The sequence below is a fragment of the Phyllobates terribilis genome, unplaced genomic scaffold, assembly GCF_046119375.1.
Source record: "Phyllobates terribilis strain yellow unplaced genomic scaffold, ASM4611937v1 Scaffold_1__5_contigs__length_1240528914, whole genome shotgun sequence".
Classification (NCBI taxonomy): domain Eukaryota; kingdom Metazoa; phylum Chordata; class Amphibia; order Anura; family Dendrobatidae; genus Phyllobates; species Phyllobates terribilis.
In genome coordinates, this window is record NW_027362761.1 from 620,690,774 (window position 1) to 620,702,996 (window position 12,223).

At 44.4% G+C, this 12,223-nt stretch overlaps 1 protein-coding gene across 4 annotated transcripts in view; it reads right to left on the minus strand.

Annotated features, from left to right (window-relative positions):
* NPR2 (natriuretic peptide receptor 2) overlaps positions 1 to 12,223 on the minus strand; it is a 567,493-nt gene that overhangs the window by 13,200 nt on the left and 542,070 nt on the right. For all 4 annotated transcript variants that reach the window (XM_073684396.1, XM_073684388.1, XM_073684406.1 and 1 more), the window contains 2 exons: positions 1,443 to 1,598; positions 68 to 236 (listed from right to left, as the gene is read on the minus strand). In XM_073684396.1, the coding sequence (XP_073540497.1) occupies positions 68 to 236; positions 1,443 to 1,598 (325 nt within the window). The remainder of the gene's footprint in view (positions 1 to 67; positions 237 to 1,442; positions 1,599 to 12,223) is intronic.

A 12,223-nucleotide genomic window follows, 5' to 3' on the forward strand; every position in this document is an offset into this window, starting at 1 on the left:
AAGCGGAAGGCGTCATGCCCGCGGCGGTACAGACCACCTGCCCCTCCACCCAGCAGCACCAGCTCACTTGTTGAATTTGCAGATGTATATCTTTATCTGGTTAAAGTCAGGTCTCTCCAGGGGGTCCTCTGCCCAACACCGCTCCATCAGGGTCCCCAACTCCTGACTGTGGCAGCTGCTGTCGATTGTGGGACGAAAGTATGGCCGCTGCCCATTCCTCACCTTCTGAACAATTTCTGAAAGGAAGCAGAGCACACATGGTACACAGCTCTGCACATCATACACAGCTCTGCACGTCATACACAGCTCTGCACGTAGTTTACAGCTCTGCACATCATACAAAGATCTGCACGTCATACACAGCTCTGCACGTCATACACAGATCTGCACATCATACATAGCTCTGCACGTCATACACAGCTCTGCACATCATACATAGCTCTGCACATCATACATAGCTCTGCACGTCATACACAGCTCTGCACGTAGTATACAGCTCTGCACATCATACACAGCTCTGCACGTCATACACAGCTCTGCACGTAGTTTACAGCTCTGCACATCATACACAGCTCTGCACATCATACACAGCTCTGCACGTAGTATACAGCTCTGCACATCATACATAGCTCTGCACGTCATACTCAGCTCTGCACGTCATACACAGCTCTGCACGTCATACACAGCTCTGCACGTAGTATACAGCTCTGCCCGTCATACACAGCTCTGCCCGTCATACACAGCTCTGCACGTCATACACAGCTCTGCAAGTAGTATACAGCTCTGCACATCATACATAGCTCTGCACGTCATACACAGCTCTGCACGTCATACACAGCTCTGCACGTCATACACAGCTCTGCATGTAGTATACAGCTCTGCACATCATACACAGCTCTGCACGTCATACACAGCTCTGCACGTCATACACAGCTCTGCACATAGTATACACAGCTCTGCCCGTCATACACAGCTCTGCACGTCATACACAGCTCTGCCCGTCATACACAGCTCTGCTAGTATACAGCTCTGCACATCATACACAGCTCTGCACGTCATACACAGCTCTGCACGTAGTATACAGCTCTGCACATCATACACAGCTCTGCACATCATACACAGCTCTGCACGTCATACACAGCTCTGCACGTCATACACAGCTCTGCACGTCATACACAGCTCTGCATGTCATACACAGCTCTGCATGTAGTATACAGCTCTGCACATCATACACAGCTCTGCACGTCGTATACAGCTCTGCACGTCATACACAGCTCTGCACGTAGTATACAGCTCTGCACGTCGTACACAGCTCTGCACGTAGTATACAGCTCCATTTCCACCCCCGTTAGGTCTCTTCCAAGCTGAAATATGAGGCCCCCATAACCTTTACATCTCATCCGACCCCTGAAACCCGAACACAATAAGTCACATGATGTTACCCTTAGGGCTGAGGTCCATGCCCTGGATGAAAAACGCCCCATTTCTCAGTGCAATCTCCTGCAGTATGATCGCAAAACTGTAGACATCGCCCTTCTGAGTGCCCTGAGGTGGAGGTCGTCCCATGCGCAGCAGCTCGGGGGCCGTCCACAGCTTCTCTACAGACAAATCAGAAGACTCGTCAGGCCCACGAAGGTGACAGACTGCAAGATGGCGGGAGGAGTCCCAAAGTAATAACAGAGTCCTCAGATTGTCCTCTCTGCTACACAGTCCTCACATTGTCCTCTCTGCTACATTGTTACCAGGTCCCCACATTGTCCTCTCTGCTACATTGTTACCAAATCTTCACATTGTCCTCTCTGCTACATTGTTACCAAGTCCCCACATTGTCATCTCTGCTACATTGTTACCAAATCTTCACATTGTCCTCTCTGCTACCTTTTTACAAAGTCCCCACATTGTCCTCTCTGCTACACTGTTACAGAGTCCCCACTTTGTCCTCTCTGCTACATTGTTACCGAGTCTCCACATTGGCATCTCTGGTACATTATTACCGAGTCCCTACATTGTCCTCTTTGCTACACTGTTACACAGTTCTCATATTGTCCTCTCTGCTACTTTGTTAACAAGTCCTCACATTGTCCTCTCTGCTACATTGTTACCGAGTCCCCACCTTGTCCTCTCTGCTACATTGTTACTGAGTTACCGAGTCCCCACATTGTCCTCTCAGCTACATTGTTACCAAATCTCCACATTGTCCTCTCTGCTACCCTATTACCGAGTCCCCACATTGTCCTCTCTGCTACATTGTTACCGAGTCATCAAATTGTGCTCTCTGCTACATTGTTACTGAGTCCCCACATTGTCCTCTATGCTACATTGTTACCAAATCTTCACATTGTCCTCTCTGCTACATTGTTACTGAATCCCCACATTGTCCTCTCTGCTACATTGTTACTGAGTCCCCACATTGTCCTCTATGCTACATTGTTACCAAATCTTCACATTGTCCTCTCTGCTACATTGTTACTGAATCCCCACATTGTCCTCTCTGCTACATTGTTACTAAATCCCCACATTGTCCTCTCTGCTACATTGTTACAAAGTCCCCACCTTGTCCTCTCTGCTACATTGTTACAGAGTCCCCACCTTGTCCTCTCTGCTACATTGTTACTGAGTTACCAAATCTCCACATTGTCCTCTCTGCTATATTGTTACCGAGTCCCCACATTGATGGGAAGAAAAACGCCGGACACGAACATGGAACCAAAGAACATACTAATGAAAGATATGAAGTGCGACAAAGAAGGTCCAAGACAAGATACTTGGAAGGGAGGTAAGAAAATTTCTAATACAATCCGCAGGGAGAAGATTGGAACAAAACAAAAATTGTGTAAACTGCGTGCTAGCAAATGCCAGGAGCCTGACAAACAAGATGGATGAACTGGAAGCAGAAATATCTACAGGTAACTATGACATAGTGGGAATAACCGAGACATGGTTAGATGAAAGCTATGACTGGGCAGTTAACTTACAGGGTTACAGTCTGTTTAGAAGGGATCGAAGAAATCGGAAAGGGGGTGGAGTCTGTCTATATGTAAAGACGTGTCTAAAGCCTACAATACGGGAGGATGTATGGGAGGGAAATGAGGAGGTCGAGTCCTTATGGGTGGAGATACATGGGGCAAAAAACAAGAATAAAATTATCATAGGAGTCTGTTATAAACCACCAAATATAGCAGAAGCCACGGAAAGTCTATTAATGAGACAAATAGACGAAGTAGCAAAAAATAACCAGGTGATTGTTATGGGGGACTTCAACTACCCCGATATAGACTGGGAAACCGAAAGCTGTAGATCTCAGAAAGGAAACAGGTTTCTGTCATATTAACTAACAGGCCAGACAGAATAACTGAGGTGCAGGTCGGGGGGCACCTGGGAAATAGTGACCCCAACATTATACAATTCCACATGTGCTTCAGTAGGTGCCCAGCAAGGGGGTCACAAAAACACTGAACTTCAGCTAAGAGATGCCCTTCACCTTATAGACTGGGATAGTATCTTCAGTAATAGGAGCACGGATAGAAAATGGGAAATGTTCAAAACAGTCCTACATAGTCACTGTAGAAGGTCCATACCTTATGGGAATAAAAGGGCTAGGAATAGGAGGAAGCCAATGTGGCTAAATAAGGACGTCAAGAGGGCAATGAAAAACAAAAAAAGGGCTTTCAGTAAACTTAAACAAGAAGGCAGCGAGGAAGCGCTAATATCTTATAGGGAAAAAAACAAAATCTGTAAGAAACAAATAAGAATAGCAAAGAGGAGACAGAGAGACTAATTGCCAAGGAAAGTAAAACGAATCCCAAACTGTTCTTTAACTATATAAACAGTAAAAGGATTAAAACTGATGGGGTTGGCCCATTGAAAAATAACCTGGGTAAAATCCTAGAGGGCGATGAGGGTAAAGCAAACCTACTCAATAGCTTCTTCTCCACTGTTTTCACAAAAGAAAACAATTTATCGGAGGAAATGCAGAGTGATAAAGTAAACCCTCCGCTAAATATCACCCACCTAACCCAGGAGGAAGCTCAGAAACGCCTAAATAATATCAAAATAGACAAGTCACCAGGCCCAGATGGCATACACCCCCGGGTACTAAAAGAATTAAGTAATGTGATAGACAGACCGCTGTATCTTATATTCAAGCACTCTTTATGGACAGGGACTGTCCCACTAGACTGGCGCCAAGCAAATGTGGTACCAATATTCAAAAAGGGGTCTAAAAGTGACCCTGGGAACTATAGAGCAGTCAGCTTAACGTCTGTTGTGGGTAAATTGTTTGAAGGATTTCTTAGAGATGCTATTGTAGAATATCTTAATAATAACTGTCTAACTCCATATCAACATGGATTCATGAGGGATCGCTCCTGATGGCCTTCTACGAGGAGGTGAGCTCACAGCTGGACCGGGGAGAGTCAGTGGATGTTGTAGACCTTGACTTCTCCAAAGCGTTTGATACCGTGCCACACAAAAGGTTGGTCTATAAAATGAGAATGCTTGGTCTGGGGGATAATGTGTGCAAGTGGGTAAATAGCTGGCTGAGTGATAGAAAGCAGAGGGTGGTTATCAATGGAGTAAGCTCCGGGGGTGTCAGGGTTACTAGCGGGGTGCCTCAAGGGTCTGTCTTGGGCCCTATATTATTTAATATATTTATTAATGATCTAGTGGAAGGGTTGCATAGTAAAATAGCAATATTTGCAGATGATACTAAACTTTGTAAAGTAGTTAATACAGATGAGGATAGGGCACAGCTACAGGAGGATTTAGATAAATTGGAGAGTTGGGCCAAAAAATGGCAAATGGGGTTCAATGCCGATAAATGTAAGGTCATGCACATGGGAAAGAAAAACAGCAGTCACCCATACATATTAAATGGGAAACCGTTGGGGAAATCTGACATGGAGAAGGACCTGGGTGTCTTGGTCAACAGCAAATTAAATTGGAGTGCCCAGTGTCAGGCAGCAGCTGCGAAGGCAAATAGAGTCATGGCATGCATCAGAAGAGGAATAGGAGCATGTGATGAGAACATTGTTCTTCCTCTGTATAAAGCGCTGGTAAGGCCGCACTTAGAATATTGTGCACAGTTCTGGGCTCCGGGGCTCAGGAAAGACATATTGGAGCTAGAGAGGGTACAAAGGAGGGCGACTAAGGTAATAAAGGGAATGGAGGGACTAGAATACCCAGAGAGGTTGTCAAAATTAGGCCTATTTACATTGGAAAAGAGAAGGCTTAGGGGAGACCTCATAAACATGTATAAATACATCAGGGGGCAGTACAGAGATCTCTCCCATGACCTGTTTATACCAAGGATGGTGACAAAGACGAGGGGGCACACTATGCGTCTGGAGGAAAGGAGGTTCCTGCACCAGCATAGAAGGGGATTCTTTACGGTCAGAGCCGTGAGACTCTGGAACTCTCTGGGAGAGGAAGTGGTGATGTCCAACTCACTTAATGAGTTCAAGAGAGGCCTGGACGCCTTTCTTGAGAACAATAAAATTACATCTTATGCTTAGTTAATTAATCCAGGGATTTAATCTGACTGCCAGATTGGTGTCGGGAAGTGAATTTTTCCTCAGTGATGTAAATTGGCCTATACCGCATGGTTTTTTGTTGCCTTCCCCTGGATCAACGCTGCGGAATAGCTGCAGTGCACAAGAAATAGGCTGAACTGGATGGACGCTTGTCTTTTTTCGGCCTTATAAACTATGCAACTATGTAACTATGTAATTGTCCTCTGCTACATTGTTACCAAATCTCCACATTGTCCTCTCTGCTACCCTGTTACCGAGTCCCCACATTGTCCTCTCTGCTACATTGTTACCGAGTCATCACATTGTCCTCTCTGCTACATTGTTACCGAGTCCCCACATTGTCCTCTATGCTACATTGTTACCAAATCTTCATTGTCCTCTCTGCTACCCTGTTACCGAGTCCCCACATTGTCCTCTCTGCTACATTGTTAACGAGTCCCCACAATGTCCTCTCTGCTACATTGTAACCAAGTCCCCACATTGTCTTTTCTGCTTGATTGTTACCGAGTCCCCACATTGTCCTCTCTGCTACATTGTTACCGAGTCCCCACCTTGTCCTCTCTGCTACATTGTTATGCAGTCTCCACATTGTCCTCTGTTACATTGCTATTCAGCCTCCACATTGTCCTCTCTGTTACATTGTTATGCAGTCTCCACATTGTCCTCTGCTACATTGTTATGCAGTCCCCACATTGTCCTCTCTGTTACATTGTTATGCAGTCCCCACATTGTCCTCTGCTACACTGTTATGCAGTCTCCACATTATCCTCTATTACATTGTTATGCATTCTCCACATTGTCCTCTCTGCTACATTGTTATGCAGTCTCCACATTGTCCTCTGTTACATTGTTATGCAGTCTCCACATTGTCCTCTGTTACATTGCTATGCAGTCCCAACCTTGCCCTCTCTTTTATATTGTTATGCAGTCTCCACATTGTCCTCTATGTTACATTGTTATGCAGTCCCAACATTGTCCTCTCTGTTATTTTGTTATGCAGTCTCCACATTGTCCTGTTACATTGTTATGCAGTCTCCACATTGTCCTCTGTTACATTGTTATGCAGTCTCCACATTGTCCTGTTACATTGTTATGCAGTCTCCACATTGTCCTGTTACATTGTTATGCAGTCCCCACATTGTCCTCTCTGCTACATTATTATGCAGTCTCCACATTGTCCTCTCTTACATTGTTATGCAGTCCCCACATTGTCCTCTCTGTTACATTGTTATGCAGTCCCAACATTGTCCTCTCTGTTACATTGTTATGCAGTCCCCACATTGTCCTCTGTTACATTGTTATGCAGTCTCCACATTGTCCTCTGTTACATTGTTATGCAGTCTCCACATAGTCCTCTCTTACATTGTTATGCAGTGTCCACATTGTCCTCTCTGCTACATTGTTATGCAGTCTCCACATTGTCCTCTCTGTTAAATTTTTATGCAGTCTTCACATTGTCCTCTGCTACATTGTTATGCAGTCTCCACATTGTCCTCTCTGTTACATTGTTATGCAGTCTCCACATTGTCCTCTCTGCTACATTGTTACCGAGTACCCACATTGTTCTCTCTGCTTGATTGTTATCGAGTCCCCACTTTGTCCTCTCTGTTACATTGTTATGCAGTCTCCACATTGTCCTCTCTGTTACATTGTTATGCAGTCTCCACATAGTCCTCTGTTACATTGTTATGCAGTCTCCACATTGTCCACTCTGTTACACTGCTATGCAGTCCCAACATTGTCCTCTCTGTTATATTGTTATGCAGTCTCCACATTGTCCTCTGCTACATTGTTATGCAGTCTCCACATTGTCCTCTCTGCTACATTGTTATGCAGTCTCCACATTGTCCTCTCTGCTACATTGTTATGCAGTCTCCACATTGTCCTCTCTGCTACATTGTTATGCAGTCTCCACATTGTCCTCTCTGCTACATTGTTATGCAGTCTCCACATTGTCCTCTTTGCTACATTGTTACCGAGTACCCACATTGTTCTCTCTGCTTGATTGTTATCGAGTCCCCACATTGTCCTCTCTGTTACATTGTTATGCAGTCCCAACATTGTCCTCTCTGTTATATTGTTATGCAGTCTCCACATTGTCCTCTGCTACATTGTTATGCAGTCTCCACATTGTCCTCTGCTACATTGTTATGCAGTCTCCACATTGTCCTCTCTGCTACATTGCTATGCAGTCTCCACATTGTCCTCTCTGCTACATTGTTATGCAGTCTTTACATTGTCCTCTCTGCTACATTGTTACCGAGTACCCACATTGTTCTCTCTGCTTGATTGTTATCGAGTCCCCACATTGTCCTCTCTGTGACATTGTTATGCAGTATCCACATTGTCCTCTCTGTTACATTGCTATGCAGTCCCAACATTGTCCTCTCTGTTATATTGTTATGCAGTCTCCACATTGTCCTCTGCTACATTGTTATGCCGTCTCCACATTGTCCTCTCTGCTACATTGTTATGCAGTCTCCACATTGTCCTCTCTGCTACATTGTTATGCAGTCTCCACATTGTCACCGAGTACCCACATTGTTCTCTCTGCTTGATTGTTATCGAGTCCCCACATTGTCCTCTCTGTGACATTGTTATGCAGTCTCCACATTGTCCTCTCTGTTATATTGTTATGCAGTCCCCACATTGTCCTCTGTTACATTGTTATGCAGTCTCCACATTGTCCTCTGTTACATTGTTATGCAGTCTCCACATAGTCCTCTCTTACATTGTTATGCAGTGTCCACATTGTCCTCTCTGCTACATTGTTATGCAGTCTCCACATTGTCCTCTCTGTTATATTGTTATGCAGTCTCCACATTGTCCTCTGCTACATTGTTATGCAGTCTCCACATTGTCCTCTCTGTTACATTGTTATGCAGTCTCCACATTGTCCTCTCTGCTACATTGTTACCGAGTACCCACATTGTTCTCTCTGCTTGATTGTTATCGAGTCCCCACTTTGTCCTCTGTTACATTGTTATGCAGTCTCCACATTGTCCTCTCTGTTACATTGTTATGCAGTCTCCACATTGTCCTCTGCTACATTGTTATGCAGTCTCCACATTGTCCTCTCTGTTACATTGCTATGCAGTCCCAACATTGTCCTCTCTGTTATATTGTTATGCAGTCTCCACATAGTCCTCTGTTACATTGTTATGCAGTCTCCACATAGTCCTCTGTTACATTGTTATGCAGTCTCCACATTGTCCACTCTGTTACACTGCTATGCAGTCCCAACATTGTCCTCTCTGTTATATTGTTATGCAGTCTCCACATTGTCCTCTGCTACATTGTTATGCAGTCTCCACATTGTCCTCTCTGCTACATTGTTATGTAGTCTCCACATTGTCCTCTCTGCTACATTGTTATGCAGTCTCCACATTGTCCTCTCTGCTACATTGTTATGCAGTCTCCACATTGTCCTCTCTGCTACATTGTTATGCAGTCTCCACATTGTCCTCTTTGCTACATTGTTACCGAGTACCCACATTGTTCTCTCTGCTTGATTGTTATCGAGTCCCCACATTGTCCTCTCTGTTACATTGTTATGCAGTCCCAACATTGTCCTCTCTGTTATATTGTTATGCAGTCTCCACATTGTCCTCTGCTACATTGTTATGCAGTCTCCACATTGTCCTCTGCTACATTGTTATGCAGTCTCCACATTGTCCTCTCTGCTACATTGCTATGCAGTCTCCACATTGTCCTCTCTGCTACATTGTTATGCAGTCTTTACATTGTCCTCTCTGCTACATTGTTACCGAGTACCCACATTGTTCTCTCTGCTTGATTGTTATCAAGTCCCCACATTGTCCTCTCTGTGACATTGTTATGCAGTCTCCACATTGTCCTCTCTGTTACATTGCTATGCAGTCCCAACATTGTCCTCTCTGTTATATTGTTATGCAGTCTCCACATTGTCCTCTGCTACATTGTTATGCCGTCTCCACATTGTCCTCTCTGCTACATTGTTATGCAGTCTCCACATTGTCCTCTCTGCTACATTGTTATGCAGTCTCCACATTGTCACCGAGTACCCACATTGTTCTCTCTGCTTGATTGTTATCGAGTCCCCACATTGTCCTCTCTGTTACATAGTTATGCAGTCTCCACATTGTCCTCTCTGCTACATTGTTATGCAGTCTCCACATTGTCCTCTCTGTTACATTGCTATGCAGTCCCAACATTGTCCTCTCTGTTATATTGTTATGCAGTCTCCACATTGTCCTCTACTACATTGTTATGCAGTCTCCACATTGTCCTCTCTGCTACATTGTTATGCAGTCTCCACATTGTCCTCTCTGCTACATTGTTATGCAGTCTCCACATTGTCCTCTCTGTTATATTGTTATGCAGTCTCCACATTGTCCTCTCTGCTACATTATTGCCGATTACCCACATTGTTCTCTCTGCTTGATTGTTATCGAGTCCCCACATTGTCCTCTCTGTTACATTGTTATGCAGTCCCAACATTGTCCTCTGTTACATTGTTATGCAGTCCCCACATTGTCCTCTGTTACATTGTTATGCAGTCTCCACATTGTCCTCTTTTACATTGTTATGCAGTCTCCACATAGTCATCTGTTACATTGTTATGCAGTCTCCACATTGTACTCTCTGCTACATTATTACGCAGTCTCCACATTGTCCTCTGTTACATAGTTATGCAGTCCCCACATTGTCCTCTCTGTTACATTGTTATGCAGTCCAAACATTGTCCTCTCTGTTACATTGTTATGCAGTCCCCACATTGTCCTCTGTTACATTGTTATGCAGTCTCCACATTGTCCTCTGTTACATTGTTATGCAGTCTCCACATAGTCCTCTGTTACATTGTTATGCAGTGTCCACATTGTCCTCTCTGTTATATTGTTATGCAGTCTCCACATTGTCCTCTGCTACATTGTTATGCAGTCTCCACATTGTCCTCTCTGCTACATTGTTACCGAGTCCCCACATTGTCCTCTATGCTACATTGTTACCAAATCTTCATTGTCCTCTCTGCTACCCTGTTACCGAGTCCCCACATTGTCCTCTCTGCTACATTGTTAACGAGTCCCCACAATGTCCTCTCTGCTACATTGTAACCAAGTCCCCACATTGTCCTTTCTGCTTGATTGTTACCGAGTCCCCACATTGTCCTCTCTGCTACATTGTTACCGAGTCCCCACCTTGTCCTCTCTGCTACATTGTTATGCAGTCTCCACATTGTCCTCTGTTACATTGCTATTCACCCTCCACATTGTCCTCTCTGTTACATTGTTATGCAGTCTCCACATTGTCCTCTGCTACATTGTTATGCAGTCCCCACATTGTCCTCTCTGTTACATTGTTATGCAGTCTCCACATTGTCCTCTCTGTTACATTGTTATGCAGTCTCCACATTGTCCTCTCTGTTACATTGCTATGCAGTCCCAACATTGTCCTCTCTGTTATATTGTTATGCAGTCTCCACATAGTCCTCTGTTACATTGTTATGCAGTCTCCACATTGTCCTCTCTGTTACATTGCTATGCAGTCCCAACATTGTCCTCTCTGTTATATTGTTATGCAGTCTCCACATTGTCCTCTGCTACATTGTTATGCAGTCTCCACATTGTCCTCTCTGCTACATTGTTATGCAGTCTCCACATTGTCCTCTCTGCTACATTGTTATGCAGTCTCCACATTGTCACCGAGTACCCACATTGTTCTCTCTGCTTGATTGTTATCAAGTCCCCACATTGTCCTCTCTGTTACATTGTTATGCAGTCCCAACATTGTCCTCTCTGTTACATTGTTATGCAGTCCCAACATTGTCCTCTCTGTTATATTGTTATGCAGTCTCCACATTGTCCTCTGCTACATTGTTATGCAGTCTCCACATTGTCCTCTGCTACATTGTTATGCAGTCTCCACATTGTCCTCTCTGCTACATTGCTATGCAGTCTCCACATTGTCCTCTCTGCTACATTGTTATGCAGTCTTTACATTGTCCTCTCTGCTACATTGTTACCGAGTACCCACATTGTTCTCTCTGCTTGATTGTTATCGAGTCCCCACATTGTCCTCTCTGTTACATTGTTATGCAGTCTCCACATTGTCCTCTCTGTTACATTGCTATGCAGTCCCAACATTGTCCTCTCTGTTATATTGTTATGCAGTCTCCACATTGTCCTCTGCTACATTGTTATGCCGTCTCCACATTGTCCTCTCTGCTACATTGTTATGCAGTCTCCACATTGTCCTCTCTGCTACATTGTTATGCAGTCTCCACATTGTCACCGAGTACCCACATTGTTCTCTCTGCTTGATTGTTATCGAGTCCCCACATTGTCCTCTCTGTTACATAGTTATGCAGTCTCCACATTGTCCTCTCTGCTACATTGTTATGCAGTCTCCACATTGTCCTCTCTGCTACATTGTTATGCAGTCTCCACATTGTCCTCTCTGTTACATTGCTATGCAGTCTCCACATTGTCCTCTCTGTTACATTGCTATGCAGTCCCAACATTGTCCTCTCTGTTATATTGTTATGCAGTCTCCACATTGTCCTCTACTACATTGTTATGCAGTCTCCACATTGTCCTCTCTGCTACATTGTTATGCAGTCTCCACATTGTCCTCTCTGCTACATTATTGCCGATTACCCACATTGTTCTCTCTGCTTTATTGTTATCGAGTCCCCACATTGTCCTCTCTGTTAC